At 50.7% G+C, this 21,049-nt stretch overlaps 1 protein-coding gene and 1 long non-coding RNA gene across 2 annotated transcripts; one reads left to right on the forward strand and one right to left on the reverse strand.

Annotated features, from left to right (window-relative positions):
- Nucleotides 1-9,146: 9,146 nt before the first annotated feature.
- Nucleotides 9,147-11,064, forward strand: LOC101781006 (coumaroyl-CoA:anthocyanidin 3-O-glucoside-6''-O-coumaroyltransferase 2). The gene has a single exon (XM_004956209.4). It carries the CDS (start codon nt 9,435-9,437, stop codon nt 10,812-10,814), a length of 1,380 nt encoding a protein of 459 aa, XP_004956266.1. The 5' UTR covers nt 9,147-9,434; the 3' UTR covers nt 10,815-11,064.
- A 435-nt stretch (nt 11,065-11,499) lies between these two features.
- On the reverse strand, nt 11,500-13,761 carry LOC101781409. The gene is made up of 5 exons (XR_001163238.2): nt 13,603-13,761; nt 13,444-13,527; nt 12,940-13,011; nt 12,715-12,830; nt 11,500-11,806 (listed from the first exon to the last, which is right to left on the reverse strand). It is a non-coding gene; the product is annotated as an uncharacterized LOC101781409 (long non-coding RNA).
- Nucleotides 13,762-21,049: the final 7,288 nt, after the last annotated feature.

Raw genomic sequence — 21,049 nt, forward strand, 5'->3', positions numbered from 1 at the left:
CATGGCTGCCTACCTTCTCACCTTGGACGAGCTCTACGACGAGCAGGCTGCATAGTTGAAGCAGCAGACTCGTAGGGCCGAGGACGCATAAGTTATGGTGAGGAGGCTTCAGGTGAAGTTGGCCGCTGCCGAAGCTCGAGCCGCAGCCGCCCAAAGCAACGAGGCCATTGCTGTTGAGGCTCTCAAGGAAGCCGAGGACCGGCACTCCAAGGAACTGAAGGATGCCCACCTCACCATCCGTGCCAGAAGGAGGATGGTGGCCATTGAAGACGATGAGGCCCCGATCCTTGAAGGAATCCCCATTGCCCCGGGGCCCAGTAAGCGGAAGAGCCCGGATGCCACCCCGGCACCACCGCCTTCGGAAAGGAACTCCGAAGTGTCGGATGGAGTAGTGCTCGAGACCCCTCCAGCGGGCGGGACTCTGAAGGATGAAGTGCTGGCCCTTCTCCTTCCATTAGAAGACCACTCAGTCCAGGGAGAAGACTCGCCCCACGAGTAGTATGCCCAGCCAGAGTTGCCAAGGAATGAAGCCGTCATGGTCCATAGTTTAGAGTTGTATCCTTCAGTTGTGTTGCTGTAACCGGTCGTGTGGTACGTGTTTTGGCCTTACCCCAGCAGTATTGTACCCCCCCCTGGCAAAATAAATAAAACCGCTTGTGTTTGTTGCTTGTTAGCCTGTGTGTGTTGTTGACAGGAGGTGGATTCTGTCTCTTCGAAAATACGAATTAACCACTTTAAAGATCACTAAGATCCAAATCACACTCTCATAAAGTCTCACTCAATCTGCAGATGCTGCCCAAGCGTACCACCAGGACTTCCCCAAGTCAGGCCCATGCCACTCCCAGTGCTGAGAGGCAGCCAGAAGGGCAAGGACCACCTCCGGCAGCGCTTCCTGAGGAGCAGGAAGTGAGCCAGCCAGAAGGAAGGGGAGAAAGTCAAGTGGGAGCACAGCAGCCACCACCCCCACCGGTTATTGATTTGGTTCAAGTAATGAACAACCAGACCCTCCTACTGGAAGCTCTAGCCAACGCCATTACTCGCCAGAGGCCCCACGGGCAGAACATGAATGAGAAGTTGACGGACTTCCTCCGGACCAAGCCACCCACTTTTGGCGGGTCCGTCAACCCTCTGGACGCAGATGACTGGCTGCGCGTCATCCAGAGGAAGCTGGAGCCATTTGGTTGTGAGGGCAGGGACAAAGTTCTCTTGGCTGCCCACCAGCTCACTGGGACTGCCCTAGCTTGGTGGGAGAACTACTGCTCTGCCGCCCAGGATGCCTCCACTATCACCTGGGATGAGTTCGTGACGGAATTCCGTCGCTACCATATCCCCGCAGCCACCATGAAGCGCAAGGCGGATGAGTTCCGTGAGCTCCGCCAAGGCAACAGGTCTGTGGAAGAGTACACCTTCCAGTTCATGGAGCTGGCCCGTTATGCTCCAGAGGAGGTGGACAAGGATGAGAAGAAGCAGGACATGTTCAAGAAAGGCTTGAACACAGAACTGAGGACCCTGCTCACTCCCTAGATCTACCCCGACTTCAACACCTTGATGAACATGGCCATCTTGACTGAGAGGGCCAAGGCGGAAGAGCGGAGGGACAACAAGCGTCGGTTCCTGGAGAGCAAGGCACACCAGCAGGACCGATTCCAGAAGCCAAGGAGCTTCGGTCACCCCTTGCCCAGATCCCAAGCTCCCATGCATTATCGGACCCAGTCCCAAGCATCTGGCTCGCATCAGACCGCTGCCCCATTCAGGAGCCAGAACCCTATCAAGGCCCCATAGAGCAGCGCCAGCCAAGTCACTGGCAATGGTAGGGCATGCTTCAACTGCAGGGAGCCAAGACATTTCATCGCCAACTGCCCCTATGCCAACAAGCCAGCAGCATCAGCCTTGTCCAACTCAGTAGCTGGGCCCAGGGCCGCATTGTCAGGGGCCAACCGTGTGCCAGTCCGCAGCAGCGGCAACCCCAACAACAACAACGACCAGCAGATGAGGCCGCCCCAGCAGTCATTCGGACGAGCCCGTGTCAACCACATCGGCGCGCAGGAGGCTCGCGAAGCTCAGGGCGTGGTACTCGGTGAGTTTCTAGTCAGCTCAGTCTTGGCAACAGTACTTTTTGATTCTGGAGCATCACATTCCTTCATATCCTCAAGTTTTGTGGAAGAACATCATATACCTACAGTACTACTAAAGTTACCCCTATTAACCCGGACTCCTGGAGCCGACATTCAGTGTCGGCTAGGTTGTTCTCGGGTAAGGATCAATTTAAGTGGGGTAGAATTTCTAGCAGATCTAGTAGTACTTAAGTCTAAGGGGATAGATGTGATTCTTGGAATGGACTGGTTGAGCCTGCATGACGGTCATATAGGGTGTGCTGATAAGTTAGTGCACCTGACCAATCGAGATGGTGTGCAAGTGACCTGTCACACTCGAGGAAGTAGCCCAGACCCCATGGTGTTTAGCATGGAGACCAAGACCATAGAAGAAGTCCCGGTAGTGAGTGAATACCCGGACGTCTTTCCCGAGGAACTACCTGGAATGCCCCCTGACAGGGACATAGAGTTCGTAATTGACCTCGTCCCCGGAACCTCCCCTATAGCCAAGAGACCCTATAGGATGGCAGCCTCAGAGTTAGCCGAACTGAAGAAACAGTTGGGAGAATTGCAGCGGAGTGGCTTTATCAGGCCTAGCTCATCCCCATGGGGAGCCCCCGTACTTTTTGTCAAGAAGAAAGACGGGAGTATGAGGATGTGCGTAGATTATCGCGCACTAAATGAGGTCACCATTAAGAACAAATACCCCCTCCCCAGAATAGATGACCTATTCGACCAACTAAAAGGAGCCAAGTATTTCTCCAAGATAGATCTGAGATCAGGGTACCATCAGCTCAAGATCAAAGAGAGCGACATCCCGAAGACAGCCTTTGTCACCCGTTATGGTCAATTTGAGTTTACAGTGATGTCCTTTGGATTGACCAATGCACCTGCTTATTTCATGAACCTGATGAACAAGGTGTTTATGGACAAGTTAGATAAGTTTGTCGTAGTCTTTATTGATGACATACTTATTTACTCCAAGAGTGTTCAGGAGCATGAACAACATATACGGGTGGTATTAGAAAAATTGAGAGCCCACCGACTCTATGCTAAATTCAGCAAGTGCGAATTTTGGCTGGAGAAAGTGGCATTCCTTGGTCATATCTTGACCGCGGAAGGGGTAGCAGTTGATCCTGAGAAGGTTGAAGCCGTCTCCAACTGGTAGAAACCCACCAATGTTAGTGAGATCAGGAGTTTTCTGGGTTTAGCTGGGTATTATCGGAGGTTTATTGAATGATTCTCCAAGATAGCCCGGCCCATGACAGAGTTGCTCAGGAAAGATAAGAAGTTCACGTGGACCGAGTCATGTGAGCGGAGCTTCCAAGAACTGAAGAAGAGGTTGACGACCGCCCTGGTGCTAACCTTGCCAGATATCCAGTGAGACTTCGTCATCTAATGTGATGCATCTCGACAAGGATTAGGATGTGTCCTCATGCAGGATGGAAAGGTTGTGGCATATGCTTCTTGACAGCCCAAGCCCCATGAACAGAACTACCCAACCCATGACTTAGAGTTTGCAGCCGTAGTGCATGCCCTCAAGATCTGGAGACATTATCTGATTGGAAATAAGTGCGAAATCTACACCGACCATAAAAGCCTAAAGTACATTTTCACCCAGCCCGATCTGAACTTAAGGCAAAGGCGGTGGTTAGAACTGGTAAAGGACTACAACCTGGAAATCCATTACCACCCTGGTAAAGCTAATGTTGTAGCTGATGCCTTAAGCAGAAAGTCCTATGGACAGCCCAGACCCGAGAATGCCCATCTACAAGAAGAAGTGGCCCGACTGAATGTGCATATCATTCCCCAGAATACTAGCCGCAGGCTAAGTGTCCAGCCCACCTTGGAGGATAAAATCCGAGAAGCCCAGGGTTCAGACCAAGACTTAGTAAAAATCCGCAAGCAAACTGGAGAAAATAAAGCCCCGGATTTCAGGGTAGATGACAAGGGAACCTTGTGGTACAAGGACAGAATTTGTGTCCCCAAGGACGGAGAATTCCGGCAGACCATCATGGATGAAGCCCATAACTCGGCATACTCCATTCACCCCGGATCCACCAAGATGTATATGGACTTAAAGCAGAAATACTGGTGGAATGGAATGAAGGCAGACATAGCTCAGTTTGTCGCCCATTTTGACACTTGCCAAAGGGTCAAGGCCGAGCACCAGAAGCCAGCCGGCTTGCTGCAACCCTTGCCTATCCCAGTTTGGAAGTGGGATGAGATCGGCATGGATTTTGTAGTAGGCTTGCCCAGAACTCAGAAGGGAAATGACTCCATATGGGTAATAGTGGACCGACTCACTAAAGTTGCTCACTATTTACCCGTACGGACCACCTATGGTGGAGAAAGACTAGCCCGACTCTACGTCGACAACATAGTAAAGCTGCATGGTGTGCCCAGCAGGATCGTCTCGGATAGAGGGACCCAATTCACCTCCAGGTTTTGGAGAAGTTTGCATAAAGCCATGGGTACCAAATTGGACTTTAGTTCAGCCTACCACCCCCAGACTGATGGCTAAACAGAGAGAGTGAACCAAATCATGGAAGATATGTTGAGGGCGTGTGTCCTCACCTATGGAAAGGATTGGGAACAAAGCTTACCCTATGCAGAGTTCTCATACAACAATAGTTATCAAGCCAGCCTAGGCATGTCACCATTTGAGGCCCTTTATGGCAGAAAGTGTCGGACCCCTTTGATGTGGTCAGAAGTAGGAGAACGCTCCTTAGTCGGACCAGCTTTCATCAAGGAAGCAGAAGACCGTGTGGCAGAAATTCGAGAAAAGCTGAAGGCTGCACAGTCCAGACAGAAGAGCTACTCGGACAAAAGGAGACGGGAATTGTGCTTCAATGAGGGAGATTTTGTCTACCTCAAGGTATCCCCGATTCGGGGCACTCGAAGGTTTCAAGTGTAAGGAAAACTAGCCCCTCGATATATTGGACTATACCAGGTGTTAAAGAGAGTTGGAGCCGTAGCATACCGCATCCAACTTCCTGAGGAAATGTCGGATATACACCCGGTATTTCATGTCTCCCAGCTGACAAAATGTTTGAGAGTACCGGAGGAGCAAGTACCGGTGGAAACAATAGACCTGCAAAAGGACCTTCGGTATCAAGAAGTGCCTGTCAGAATTTTGGACACTGTCACCAGAAGGACGAGGAGTACAGCAGTCCGGATCTGCAGAGTGCAATGGAGCAGGCATGGCGAAGAAGAGGCCACGTGGGAACGCGAGGATGCGTTAAAGAAGGAATTCCCCCATCTCTTCAGGACTCAGTCGAATCTCGAGGATGAGATTCAATTTAAGTGGGGTAGGTTTGTAACATCCGCGGAAATCACCAACTAAAATCACCCGTTAAAAATCGCCTTTAAAATCTTTTTACCGCTGAGCTCCCGGAATTCCAAAATTTTCCCGGCGAACTCGCCGTCTCGGCATCCGAGCCGACCCCTATCTTTTAGCTGTACCCGTAAATCTCGCCGCGTGCCGTCGACAGACCGCCGCGCGCGTGCTCTGACCGCGTGCCACGATCGCCGCCGGCCCCTCTCTTTTCTTTCTCTTTTCCCTCCCCTTTTTCCTTTTCTTTTTTTCTTCCTTCTTCCTTTCTCTTTCTTCTTCCTTCTTTCTCCTTCCTTCTTCTCCTTCCTTTCTCTTTCTTCTTCCTGGTTACTGGCGCCACTCCTCCCGGCCGGCGTCACCTCCACCACCCGACCGGCCCCCTCCCCGGCGCCATTAACTCCCGCCGGCACCCACACCCCCTGGCGCCACGCCGTCCGGCCGCCTTGGGCCCCCGCCAGGGCCACGTGCCACCGGCCCCTCGGCCGGTTCGGCCTCGCCGGCCACTCCGCCCGGACCGGCCCCGCCGGCCACTCCGCCCCGGCGCCTGGCGCCCGACCCCGCGCACGCCCGAACCCAGCCGCGCCCGCGCCCGGCGCATCGCACCGGTCCTTCGGCCCCAGCCGGCGCGCCGCGCGTCGCCACCACCGGCGCCGCTGCCGGACCCGGCCAACCCGCGGGCGTGTCCGCCACGCCGCGTCCCGGCCCCGCTCCACGACGCCACCCGCACGCCACCGCCGGCCCCTACCGCTCTCCGGCACCGCCCGCCGCCCGCCGCACGCCATCGCCGGCCCCACCGCGACACCGGCCGCCTCCCTCGCCGGCCTATAAAAAGGCCCGGTGCCCGGCCAACTCTCCTCACCCATCCACGAGCTGCCCGAAGCACCGCCACCTCCCGCCACCGCTTGTGCGCCGCCCCTCCCCGCCACCTGCACAACCGCCGCCGCCACCATCCGAGCTCCTCCACCCGAAAGCCGCCTCCACCAAGACAGCCGCCGGCCGCCCCACTCCCCGTCCCGAAACTTCAAGGTAAGGGGCCAAATGGAGCTCCCTTCCACCGCCGCCCCCGACCCATGGCTCGCCGCCGGCAAAGCCCCGCCGGCCGGCCGCCGCCGCCCCTAATTCATGTTTAACCCGTCATTTCATGCGCCAAACTTCCTCCAATTAATCCCAAATTTTACCACGTCATCCTCTAAAATACTTCCGCCGATCCATATCCAAATTTCCCAAAAATAATCCTTCTACCTATTTTCCGTTCACGTTTTCTGTTCGGAGCTCACGGTGAAAAACCGATCTTTCTTTTATTTATTTGTGTGTCCGTTTGGTGTGCCGTAGATCGCGAATTGACCGAGGAGGATCCCGAGGAGGAGTTTGACCGTGAGCCCGAGCCTGAGGACCAGCAGCACGAGCCGGAACTCCCGGAAGGCTTTGAAGACGGCAAGTCCAATCTCACCTTTTGATGCATACTTAATACCTAGCTTTTCAAACACAACCTATTGGCCTGTTTTATGAAATGCATATTGTTTTACTGCAAGATATGGTTGGATAGCCACCCCTTGATTGTTATGATCATTCCTTGTTATCCTATGCTTATCTCTAAATATGACTTGCTCTGTTTAGATGATAACCACTGCTAGAACGCTTAGGAATTTGTTACACAACTCCAATCATTATTACAATGGTGTATTCGGAAAATAAATGTGTGTGTGTGTGTCCAAGTGAGAGAAATGGCTTTTTGGGTTCAAGAGAAAAGGATGTGTAGACAGGATGGATGGGTACTCCTTGCGTGGGATGCCAGGATGTTGTGCTCGTACCTTGGTGGTTGAGCAATGTCGGGAGATATCCATCTTGTCGTGATTAAGGACCGAGTTGATGTGTCATCTTGCCTAACTCCACCATCGTGCAACCACTCGACCGTTGTATGGGCAACGGCTTAGCATAAATCCCACTAGCTGAACTGTTAGCCTTCAGGGGTGCTGGTGAGCAGCGGGAGCCCATGGAAAAGGAGTAAGATCTTGGTGACTTAAGTCCTGGTTACGGTCTCGTGGATGAGTCGTGAACCCCTTGGGTGCTTCCGTGGGGACTAATTAGTCTTAGCTAAGGTGGGTAATGGCTTTGTTAGGATCCGCGCCGACACTACGGTGATCGTGCTGCGGTACCCTACTTGTGGGAAAAGTGTACAACCTCTGCAGAGTGAAAACCTATCCGGGTAGCCGTGTCCACAGCATTGGACGAGTTACGGCTTGGTCACATAACTAGTTCTTGGGCAAGGATGTCATGTGTGTGTGTGTGTGTGTTGGATTTTGGAAGAGTCCGGCAGATGTGCCGTGCGCTATGGCGGATGGGGAGTCCGATAGCGATAAAGACTTGGATCCTTTGTGTAGGATCAACCCCACTCAATGTTTCGGGCACTAGAGGAAAGCTTTACAAAAACCCTTTTGAAAACAAACCCTTGCATATGTTGAAAATTTAGCTTTACCGCAAATAAACTCTAGCCTATCCTTGTTGTAACCTGTGCATAAACTTGCTTGTATCCCCCTCCGTGGATGGGGTTGGACTTGTTGAGTACGTTCGTACTCACCCTTACTTCGTTGCTACAGAAGAAGACCCGGACTTCATCGCCAAGGACCTTGAGTAGAGGTTGTGTCCGCACCCAACGCTGCCTGTAGTGTTGGCCTTTCCAAGATGCTGCTACTGCTGCCGTGTAGTCCCGAGTGCTGTCTTTTGGCAGTCACTTGGTTAGCCGCTGTTCTTTATTTACTGCTTATCGCTGCGTGGCTTTCACGCCCACTCCCTCGGGAGTTGTACGGTAACTGAATTATCTGTCGAATAAATGTGCTATCAGCCTCCTGGGACTGATATTTGTATCACATTTAGTCTCTACTTATGTGGGGACGCTTTACCTGCCCCCGCGCCACCACCACCCGGCCCCCGCCTTACTCCTCTCCAAGCTCGCCTTCTGGTCCGTCTGCTCCCTCTCACTCCTCCTCGCCTTCCTCCTCCTCTCCCCGTCCTCGGCGCCCGCCCTGCGCGCCGCGCCCGAGTCCCCGTGCCTCTCGCTCCACTCCTCCCCGGCCGTGGCTGAGGCGGCTTGGGCGCGGCCGGGGCCGGGGCAGCGTGGGCGGCTGGGGCCGAGGCCGGGCGGCACGGGGACTCAGGCACAGCGCGCGGGGTGGGCAGTCACAACGCTCTCTGGATGGACGAAGAAAAAACAGTCGAGCCTATGACAGGTGGGATCCACGACGGACGAAATTTTTTTTAGCAGAAGCGTTATTTGCTTTTAATATTAGGTATAGATTAGCTCGATGGTATCAATGGGTGCGGTCTGTGGTGCCTCATGCCTGGGTGGTTACATGCCTAACCGGCTAGCTTAAAGCAACCAAGCTCTGTACTAGCAATTGGGCAGGAGCGCCCCTGCCCCACCTGTCTGTCCCCCCTCTGTGTCTGCTCCACCTGCCAAACTGCCTCGCCTTCTTTCCTCAATCCTCAACCGAAACAGGGCAGAGTGGAGCAGAGGAGGCCACACAACTCAACAACTGCAGGCTCGAGCAAAGCAGCGTGCGGAGCAGATCGGATGGCACCTCCGTCGCCCCCGTCGGGCGTGCGCGTGGTCGACCGGATCCGCGTGTTCTGAATCTAATATTTACCTAAAGTAGCCAATAGACATGCATACCTAATGCAAGAGTGCCGTGACACATTGTTTGCACTATGAACAGCTTATATAATTATATTAGCCTCCATGTTATTAGTGGTAGTGGGTGTGGTGCCTGGGCGGTTACATTGCCATTTGCCAAACTGGCTAGCTTAAAGCAGCCAAGCTGTGTACTTAGCAAGTCGGGCAGGAGCGGCACCTGCCCCACCTGTCAGTGTCCCCCTCTACTTCTGATTTCCCTGCCAAGCTGGCTGCCTCGCCTTCTTTCCTCAATCCTCAACCGGAGCAGGGCGGAGCAGAGGAGGCCACTCAACAACTGCAGACCAGAGCAGAGCAGCGGCGCAGAGCAGATCAGATGGCGCCCCCGTCGTCCCCGCCGGACGTGCGCCTGGTCGACCGGATCCGCGTCTCGCCGGCGCCGTCCGATTCCGCGCAAGAGCACGCGCTGCCGCTGACCTTCTTCGACGTGGCCTGGCTCTTCACCGGCCCCGTCGAGCGCCTCTTCTTCTTCCGCCACCCGGACCCGTCATCCGCGCTTCCGCTCCTCCGATCCTCGCTCCCCGTCGCACTCCGCCGCTTCTACCCGCTCGCCGGCACCATCAGGCCCCACGCGCCCTTCCTCTGCTCATACGCCCGCGGCGCCGACGCCCTCACCCTGGTCGTCGCCGAGTTCGACAGCCCCGACGACTTCGACCACCTCGTCGCCAGGGCGCCCAGGGACCTGTCCCGGATCCGCGCACTCGTGCCGCAGCTCCCGCCGCCGGGGGACGACGGGGCGTTCGCGCTCGCCGCCTTGCAGGTCACCGTCTTCCCCGGCCGCGGCCTCTGCCTCGGCGTCTCCGTCCACCATGCCGCCTGCGACGACGCCTCCACCATGCACTTCGTCCGCACCTGGGCCGCCGCCTGCCGCCTAGGCCTCGAGAGCGGCGACGGATCCGGGGACGCCACTCTGCCGCCGCCCCCGGTGCTGGACCGCTCCCTCGTCGCCGACCCGGATGACCTGCGCGGGAAGACGCTCGCCGGGATGGCGCGCCTCGCCCCTCCTCCGCCGCCTCCGCCTCAGCAGCAGCAGGAAGAGCAAACGCCGATGGTGATGGCGTCGTTCCTGCTGCCGCGCCACCAGATCGACCGCATCAAGGAGGGCGCGGCGGCGAGGTCGGATGCCAAGGCGTCGTCGTTCGTGGCGGCGTCGGCGCTGGCGTGGGTGTGCCTCCTCAAGTCCGGATCCGCGGGCGTCGCGGGGGCGGAGCGCAGCCACATGCTCTTCTCCGCCGAGTGCCGGTCCAGGCTGGCGCCGCCGCTGCCCGCCGAGTACTTCGGCAACTGCCTGCGCCCCTGCTTCGTGGAGGCCGCCACGGCAGACCTCCTCTCCGGCGACACGGCCGACGGCGTGGCCGCTGCGGCGTCGGCGATCGGGAGCGCGATCCGGGAGATGGAGCAGGGCGTGCTGGAGGGCGCGGAGGGGTGGCTGGGCAGGGTGCTGTCGGTGCTCCCGGAGCGGCCCATGTCGGTGGGCGGGTCACCCAGGCACGGCGTGTACGAGACCACGGACTTCGGGTGGGGGCGGCCGGCGAGGGTGGAGATGGTGTCGGTGGAGAAGACGCCAGGGACGGTGGCGCTGGCGGACAGCCCGGAGGGTGACGGCGGCATCGAGCTCGGGGTCGTGTTGCCGCCCGACGCCATGGACGCCTTCGCATCCTGCTTTGCCGATGCCCTCGGCGGCGCCACCATCTGACTGGCATTGCCGACCCGAGGTGCAGCTACATTCTTCAGCAACACAAAACCGAGATTGCATCCAAGCAGCGCAGTACCAGCATCTTTGAGTTTTGTATTTAATTTGCTTTGCTGGTTGAGTGAGCTTGATCTGGAAGTAGTACAGCATGCACTGCGAAGTGGAGTAATAAGCTGTTTGTAAGCTGATCGAATTGTTCGAAATCAATCGAACACACATTATGAATGAATTGTTTGCAATGTTCTTGAGATTATATCCACAGGATTACAGTATAAACATAATGATGATCCTGCAGCCTGTTGGGAACTTAGCTACAATGAAAATGGAGTTGCTATTGGAAAGGAAATTTCTGTTCCTTTGCTAGAACTGGGCTGTGGCGATGTATGTGGTCAGAATTCCTGTCCGCTCAGTTCAACAAGGCCCAACCCAACAGCCAGGAAGGAGCCCACAACTCATACCCTCCACCTGCGGCTTCGTTTGGCAGTTCGTGGGTTGAATCCACGGGACAACGAATCTCAGGGAGGGATCCGGTGGATCCCCTCCACCCACCCAATCCACGTCCACGCCAGGGTCTTTAGTCCATGCGGTGGGTTTAAACCCTGAGATGCTAATTATTATTTGGCTGAGATTGGGTAGACAGGGATTCCACTGTGCTAATGTAATTCGATCAAACCAGCATTAAAAAATCTTTAAAAATAAAAAATTGAGAAATTAAACTTAATCGTGATGCCATCATCCCATATTAATATCATCTAAGTTACATATATCGTAGGATTGGAAAAAGAGCAGGTGAACATGAAGTCTGCCTCTCAGTGAGTAGTACTATATCAATTAATCACCATTAATGCTAAATTTTCTAACTTCTCCAGCTAACAAAAATAACATAATCCCCATGGGCAACCGACAAGTATGAAGGAACATGCTGCTGATTCTTGCTCTTGCAGTTAGAACTGAGACAAATGTCAAACAACTTGACTCATGATCCTCTGCAAAGTCTGAATCACAACAGATTGAAGTATGTCAGTGCTTTTAAGTATGTCGAAATCACACCAAATAAGAAAAATTGTGATGAAGCAAATAGACAAGCAAAGAACCTAAGCCAGACACGACTAAGATTTTCAGTACAAAATTCTAATAATCTTTGAATAAGCCAATACCCTGAACCTACTCTGAATAAGCCTGCTAATCATACATTCCATTGCATTGCTAGCATATCGACAAGCAAAGAACCTACAACTAATCATACAGTGAAAAGCCATATATGCTAGATATATAGTGAAAAAGCAAGACTGACAGAGGTGATACATATACATTCCATTGCATTGCAATGCAAGAACTGTCAATCAGACACTTGCTTCCACTAGCTAGTTAAGAGTGTACATAATACATACATTCAAATGATAGGTTCATGGCAAAAAAAACTACAGGACCACAGGCTGACAAAAGAACAACAATATCAAGAATACAGATAATGGTATATAAGGTACAAGTAAAGGAACTATACTGACTGATGAAAGGCTATAACATCTGACAACTAATACTGACAGCAATATGCTTCGATTGAGTCGGCCAACAAGAATCAGGTTGCCATCAGAAACTTCCTCACTCTAAAAACATTGCATTCAGTAACTACTATACCTCACTCTGAACATTGCAATCAGAGACTACCTCACTTTGGACATTCAATCAGAAACTACCTCAACACGCCAACTAACATGATCTCAGACAAATCCACGCAGGGACCATAGGAAAGCTGAAAAACCTGTTGCTACCTCAAGGGAGAAGCCTAACAGTACCAACTCATTATCAACAAACACTAGCACGACATGTCAATTACCTTGATCCATCCTTAGAATCTCTAGGAAAATGCAAGAACTAGCAGTCGGACAAGCAAAGAACTCACCAAGGGTTAGAGGATTGGAGCATGAGGAAGAAGCCAACTGGGAACCAAATCCCGAGATCTGAGAGGGGAGTGGCTTCACGATCCATCCAGGGCGGCCTTGAGATGAGCGTCCTTGCCTGCATACATACACGTTGCCAGAAAAGAACATACAGCAGTCAGAGTAATGAGAGAAAAAACAAAAGAAAAAACTCAAAGGCAAAAATTCTTTAATAGGTGACATCATACTACAAATCATGAGAGAAACTTGCTAGGATCTGCCAGAGTTTATATGCAGCACGACATTGAAGCAAGATGTCCCTGGAGAGTAGAGATAGAACTGGTTACTGAAAGTGAAAGGCAGAAGAAGTCATTATTTGCCTGATAAGCAAGATGTCCCCAAAGAGTAGCAAGATGAACTAAAAAGGAAATTAGCAGACTCCTGAATTCTTTTGGAAAAAAATATTTCCCCAAAGACTAAGCATATAAGTGGCAATAAGCATCATCTGAATTAAGCACAAATCACTCTCATATGATTTAAGCACAAATCACTTACTGTTACATGCATCCAACACAAATTTATTATGCATACAACTACACAAGGGGAAATTAGCCCAGAAGAAGTAAAACGTCCGCAAGGAATTAGAACCTAGCAAGAAGCCTCTCCGGGCGGATCCAGGATAGGACATGAGCATGTGTTTAACCGTGCAAGAATGGAAGGAGAAGGACGAGAGGGGAGGGGAGGATATGCACTTGGTGAACTGGAGGAGCCGAATCGAGGTTGGTGTGGGAGGAGCAGGGGCCGTCGCCGCCGCCGTCACCACTGCCTGCCGAACCCTAGCAGCAAGAAAAAAGGGGATGAGGAGAAGGAGAAGGGGAGAGGATGAGGCGGAGGAGGAGGAGGAGGCGTACCTTCCCGCTGTCGCTGTGCTTGCCGCCGGCGCCGCGAGGGACGAGCGGAGGAGTCACCGAGCGGCGAGCGCGATGCGGAGCGGGGCGTCCTCCCCGGTGTGCGGTGACGGCGATGGATAACCGCGTGGATTGGGGGTGGGTCGAATCCGACCCCGCGGTAGGGTCAGCGACTGCGAGTTGCCTGATCTTACCCCTAATACCTAATACCTTTTAATACCTTAAAAAATTGAACTCCAAAAATCCATCCAAAACTTCAAAAATAATTAGCAACGCGAAAAAACACCGTCTCAACCTCGTATATTTTCGCAGCCACGGTCTTCCTCCAATCCCCCACGAGCTCCTTCCCGCGCCCGCTCTTTTTTTCGCACCCTCATCTCCTGGCAGCGCTGTCCTCTCCCGGCGGTTCCCTCATTTCCCGACGACAGGCGGGGGCGGCCCTCCTCTCCCGGTGGTGGCTCTCCTCTCCCGGCGACCGGTGAGCGCTAGGCGGCAGCGGGTTGGGACACGGACCTCCTCTCTCGGCGGCGCCCTCCTCTCCCGGCAGGCGAGCGCCCACCGTGCGTTGGCGGCTTGCATGAGCAACAGGTACGTCCGGCTCGAGGTTCACCAGTTGCTACAATGCGGATAATGTCTCACAATTTCGGTCGAGCGAATCGCCATCCCTAGATCGTCTTCGATTTGTTTGTCAGTAGTGTGCCTGGAAACTGAACTAGCTATATGCATGCTATCTACTTTTCTGACACTCTGTAGCAAGGAAGTTGTTCTTCTGCCGGGTTGCTATTAGTGTTAGAACAACTGGAAGCAGCGCTGACCACTGTCATCAGAAACAAAACCTACATTAGTAGCAGGGGCCGGGGAAGCCTTTCTTCTAAACAAACATTCATTAGTATGTACATATGTATATCCCACCAATATCTCCACTAGATGTTTGGGGGGCATGGAAGCATAAAAGTTCTTATAATAAATATGCAACCAATTGAATAGATAGCTAGCTCACCAGCTGCAGAACTAGGCTGAAAAAAGATGGCGAAGGTGTAGCTGATTCCCGTCACGCAGACGAGGGCCAGAAGAAGCACGTAGTTTTCCCATATTGATGACCTCGGGTTGTTAAAGAAGTAAAACATGGAGAGGTAGACAATCGGCTTGATAATTGTGTTGAAGTGATCTATTGTATGTTTGGACAAGAAGTATGCCAGTGAGCTCATGCCGGATGCTCTCTCCCTCCAGTAGTGTATTTTCTCCAGTGAAAATGACCTCAGGGCCCCAATCTTGCACAGCAGAGCTGCAGCCAAAAGAAGTGCAGCCAACAGAAGCTTATTCGCAAATGAACCTAAAAGTTGTGATTATTGCTTACAAAGTTCAAGCATACAATAATTGCAAAATCATCTCCTTTCCATGACAGGTTCAGATTAATTTAGAGTCCTAAGCATACCTTACTCAACTTACCAGTTTGATGCATACCATTTGTACAAATATATGTATGCCTTCAACTTAATTTAGAGTCCTAAGCATACTGCACTCAACTTAGTTTTCCAGAAGTTTCTTATTCATCCATGTACCAAAACCAGATTCTATTTATATTACAATTTTCCAGTTGTTGCTTTCTTTGCATCTCCGCATGGTAAGTCTGCTGGATTTTTATCCTTTTACATAGTAGGATGGACGAAGTCACGCAAGCCGTTGAGAATCTGAAGAAAGAATGGAACTAAGCGGTTTTACAGTTTGAGGAGAGCATTGCTGCAATCAGATCATGTGGAATTACTTGTGCATTATTTTTTTGGAGAGCAATTACTTTTGCATTAGTTGCGGCATACTTTGTACAATTTTGATGAGCTATACTGATTTGAAAGATACTGATCTGAAGCTTACCCCAAAAATCACCGCAGATTTTAATTCCTTTTGTTGCTTGTGCAAATGCAGGCACCACGGCCAACCGCTCCTGTCCGGCAGGGCCAAGTAAGGCGTGGCGGAGGGATGCTTCAACGGCGCATGGTGGTCGTCGGCGGCCAGCACCCTCAATGGCCCGGCGGCGACCACATGCCTCAATGGACCGACGGCGGCACAAATTTGCAGAGGTGCAGCGTCGACGACCTCGACCTGGCCAGTGGTCCTCCGATGGCAGCCCTTGCCGGCGATGATTTCAATTCCGTATCCAGTGACCCCTATGCTGCCTTCGAACAAGCAGTCAACGACAACTCATTTTTCATTTGGGAATAGTATGAATCATAAGTTACTCATTTCAATTCTCTAGGGTAATCCGAATTAAGCATTGCCTGTCGGCTTATTAAAGTTTATATCTCAGAGTTGATGAGTAAGAGTTTGACATGCAAGCATATTAGCATTGTCTGATATTGTCCTATGAATTTTACCTATTAAAGCAATGCTGTTGTCTGATGCAGCATATTACCATTTGAGTGAAATTGTCTTACTGAATTAACTCAGTCTTACTAGGCAGTAGAAATTGTTGGGTTAGGATTGTGATGGCTGCCACTGATGGATGTTAAATGTCACTGGTAATTTTTTAGACCCCTGCTAAAATTCTTGATGTTTATTTTCTACCTACTGGCAGGAAATGGATATTTTTCCAACATGATGATGGATGAAACCAATCTAGGGGATTCTGATTATTATAGCAACACATTTGTTGACCAACAGTCACAGGCAATTGAAGTGGGTCCAATAGCGCCCTCCGCGAGACCAAACCATAAGAGATCAAAGAATTTCAGTGACCACGAAGATGAGATTTTGGTTTCAGCGTGGCTGAATGTAAGCTTGGATCCGGTCGTAGGCAAAGATCAAAAAGGTGGCAAGTATTGGTCTTGTATCTATGAGTACTTCCATGAACACAATACGTGCACCTCAAAGCGTACCATAAATTCTCTCATGCACCGATGGGAGACCATACAAAAATGTGTGAACAAGTTTTGTGGATGTCTAGCACGGATTGAGTTAAGGTGTCAGAGTGGTAGTACAATGAAAGACAAGGTACTTACTCACTACGCAATACCACGATTTGTTTTGACTATTTTATTTTATATATCGTATATGAATATCCCTTGTATGTTGGTGCGTGTAGGTTGCAGAGGCATGTGCTTTGTAAAAGTCCAAAGACGAACATCAGAAATTATTCCAGTTCATGCATTGCTGGAATAAGTTGAGAACACAACCAAAATAGCTTTCTAAAATTGATGAATTGGTTGCTGCTAAAACATCTAACAAGAAGCAGAAGACAAGCTCAACTGTTGACCCGAGTGCAAGTTTACTTAGTGACATAGGACAAGGTGAGGTTCAAGCTCTAGAGGATAATGCATTGACAAGACCAATTGATAAGAAGAAGGCAAAAGCAGCATTGCTGCAAGAGAAGAAAAAAAAGTGTGACAACAACCTTAGAAAATATGTGGGTACAGAAGAAAGAAACTGATGGGGAGAAAGAGCTAAAAAAAGAGGAGACGTTCAACAAAGCTTTTGCTTTTGAATAGGATTGAGTTGCAAATGAAAAACTACTTCTTGAGGTTAGGAAGCAGGAGGTCCAGTTGCAGAAAAGGAGGGATGAAGATAGGATTATGATCATGGACCTTACTGCCATGCCAGATGAGTAAAAGAAATACTACATGTGCTTGCGGGCTGAGATCATGAGCCGAGTACTTAATTAGAATTTGATTCTTCTAAATAGTATTAGTAGCTACTGTGATGTTTTTTTGATATGGTATTGTGTGATGTTCGAAACTTAATTAGTATTTGAATCTTCTAAAGTGTAGTATTTCCATATGGTACTGTGTGATGTTCGAAACTTAATTAGTATTTGAATCTTCTAAAGAGTAGTATTTCCATGTGGATTTGAAGCGTCTTGTGTTGATTTTAATGTTTGCTCAGTCAATATTATTAGTGATGTTTTGTTCTATGTTGAGCCAGCGGCTGCAGGTTGCAGCATCTGCTCGAAAGAAGCATATATTACAGCCTGATCATCTTCAGTAATAATAGAGAACCTGAAATCCCCTGCAAACGTGCTATTCAGCTCCCAAAATGGAAAAGAAATGTGCTATTCAGTAATAACCAAAAAGAAGTCCGGCGGCGTGCCGTGACGAGGGCCTGGAAAAAAGAAGCCTGGTGGCGTCAAGGGGAAAAAAAGAAGCCTGGCGATGAGCGAGGGGTCCTAGGCTGCTGCAAAAAAAAATCCTAAAATGGACCCAAATAACGGCGTGGTCTCATTTGAAATATTAGGAATTTTAGTGTTCTGCTGTGGGTTGATATATTTTTTGGAGAAAATTTTTTAGCATAGCTCCCAATATCTTATTTTGGGGAAGAATTTTTATGGAACTCTTGGAGTTGCTCTAAGGGGGTGTCTGATACCAGGGGCTAAAATTTAACCAATTTACATCGGAGGTTCGGATGCTAGTTAGGAGGACTAAATATAAGCTAATTATAAAAACTAATTGCAGAATCCCCAGGCTAATTCGCAAGACGAATCTATTAAGCCTAATTAATCCATCATTAGCAAATGGTTACTGTAGCACCATATTGTCAAATCATGGACTAATTAAGCTTAATAGATTCATCTCACAAATTAGACTCCATCTATGTAATTAGTTTTGTAATTAGACTATGTTTAATACTCATAATTAGTATCTAAATATCTGATGTGACAGGGCTAAACTTTAGCCCCTTGAGCCAAACACACCCTAAAGTGAAATAGGGCCTAAAGCCAAATGCGTGTTTTTGTCAAGTCGGGAAGGTAAACCCGTCGTGGGCTTGGTCCCCCGCGACGCAGGGTTTTGGCTCCAATACCCCCTATCCACGTGTTCCCAAATGAAGCCTGCACAGAAATCCTATCCAATTATCCATCTTCCGGAAGAAAGAAGTGAATTTATTTTGGTGTTTGACATTCGTGCTTCCACTATTGGCCTTTGGATCAGCTACTTCTTCACCCCCTCCCTCCTAACCCTAGACGTGACTTCTGCGCACCGCGCCGCCGCTGTCCTCTCGCACCGTGAGAAGCCAAGGGATTAGGGCTTCGGGGTTGATAATTGGGGTTCTCCAGGGTCTGCAGGCTTAGAAAGGAGCTTGGGAGCCGCCGATTTGCCTGGCGGTGGTGGCAGGCGAGATGATGGTGGGTCGTTGACGGGAAGACATCCGGATGGGCAAGGTTGACAGCGGGTGTGGCGATTTGCCTCGGTTATTGGTGGGCGGTGTCAGCATGGTGGCGGCAGGAGGTGGGCAGCGCGGTGAGGTGGTGGGAGCCGCTGGCCACAGGTGGAGGAAGGGAAGGGAGAGCGTAGTGGGGCAGCTGCGGCGCCGGTGAGGCGCCAGCGGCTGTGGCGGGAAGTGGCAGGACGGGCCGGAGGCGGGGGCGACCTAGTTGGACGCTGTAACATCCCACTTTTAGAGCATTTAAAAATACGAACTTTTAAAAAAAATTCTTTAAATTGAACACACTTTCTTTTCCCCAAACATTTCAACTCTTTTTATAAATAAAACTTGCATGAATTAGGAGCATATGTGTTGTACTGGAAGCTCTAGGAATTCCTAGACTATCTTTTTTTCCCAATTCTTAGCAAAACCCTCAATAAACTCTTCCTATAAAACCCCTAGAATTAATATCTGAACCCTACTATTAATCCTATTTAAATCCTATGTCAACTCCTTTGAATATTATCCAAATATCATATTCAAATTCTTGACCTTGTCTTTTCATCAACGAAATCTTAAAAGCCTTTTCGAAACTTTTCTAAAAACTCTAAGCCTAATATTCAAATTAATATTAACTTCTAAATCAAACCCCCAATACAAACCCTCATCCATCCTAGTCATATCTTAAACCCATCTTAAAAAGGCCGATTTCTAAGTTCTAACCAAGCCCACACTTCAAACTCTATCTAAGTTTGAAATCCAACTTAAATTTAGAACCAAAACCCTTTCAAACAAATGGAAAATCCTTTTAAACTCTCGTGGGCCAGCAACCCACCATTTGGCCTGCTCCTGTTTCCGGCCCGACCTTCCACCTCTCCCGTCGCTAGCCGGCCTGCTCCTCCAGTCAGCCCAACCCCACACCAGCCCAACTCTGTGCTGTGGCCTAGCCAGCCCACATGGCCCAGCTCGGCTTGCACACGCTAACACCGGCGGCGGTGGTGGGGATTTCCCCTAGCGCCGCTACGGTGAAACTCCACCGCCACCACGGTAACCTGCCACGCGACCGCAGATCCACTCCTTCCCCTCTCCTCTTCCTTCCTCCCATTCTCTACCGACCAAACCATGTGCGCACTGCCTTCCCTGCCGCCTCACTACGCCACCGCCTGCCACCACTGCCGCCTGCCTTCAGCCCCAATCAGGCACCCCCATCCCTAACAACTGTGTCAGCTCGCCCATGCCAGAGCGAAGCTCCCGGCCACCTTATCCACCCCGGCCACCCTACACTTATCCCCCACTGCCAATAATTCCGGCCACCGGGACATTTCTTCTCCCCTCCCTCCTTCCTGCGCAGCTAAGCGTGCTGGTTGGCCTCATCCGTTCCAGGTGACATGGCCACCTCCTGTCTCCTGGCTATAAATAGCCTCACTCTCCTCCCCAGAGCACACACCTCCGACCGGCTGCACTCACTCATTCCTCCCGCGGTGCTTCGGCCTCCTCCCTACCTCCACAATATCACCAGCATGCTCCCCTTGCTCTCCTCTCTCCTCTGGTGGTGGCCATGAGGTCGGCGACGACCGGGACCTCCAATTCGGCGAACTCCCGATGTCCCGCCCGGCCCCAGCATAGCCCCGGATGTGCCGTCAACTTCCATCCTGTAACATCCTTGGTAATTAGAAAAGCAAATTGAGAGTAATCAAGTGATTAAGCAAACAAATCATACTACACTCAAATTTGCCACTTGCCAAAATTCAAAAGACTTTTCAAATCTCTAACGGTTGAAAATGTCCTAAAAAGCACCTTTTGGGGGCAGGAGTTGAAAACCAATTTTTATATAAGAACTTAACTTTTGGCCAATATGAAAGTTGTAGAAATTTTAAAAACAAAAAACTTTTGTTATTTGAGCTTTCACTTATTTGGAGTGGAAGACACTCAAAAATTGAAACAAAGTTTGGCCAGAGTGGGGCAAGTTCAATTTCAGCCAAGCCAGCATTCCACCAAAGTTTCACCCAACTTATCTCAAATTCTGTTGATAATTTCACCCATAGGCTTTTGTAGAAGTTGAAGTGTATAGTTTAGACTACAACTTTTATATTTGAAGTTTTTGAAGTTTGAAATTGAAATTTGGAGAAAAACCAGCTTGAAGTCCCTGCCTACACGCACGCACACGAACGCAGCTCACCCGATGTGCGGTCACCATGCGCGCCGCGTGCGATGTTGCCACGCGGCGCCGCCTGCTTGGCACAGCCCGTCAGCCACTCGCCGCCGGCGATGGGACAGCACGTCCCCGGTGCTCACCCAACCGCACACGTGCGTTATCCTC

Source organism: Setaria italica, chromosome II, assembly GCF_000263155.2.
Source record: "Setaria italica strain Yugu1 chromosome II, Setaria_italica_v2.0, whole genome shotgun sequence".
Lineage (NCBI taxonomy): Eukaryota > Viridiplantae > Streptophyta > Magnoliopsida > Poales > Poaceae > Setaria > Setaria italica.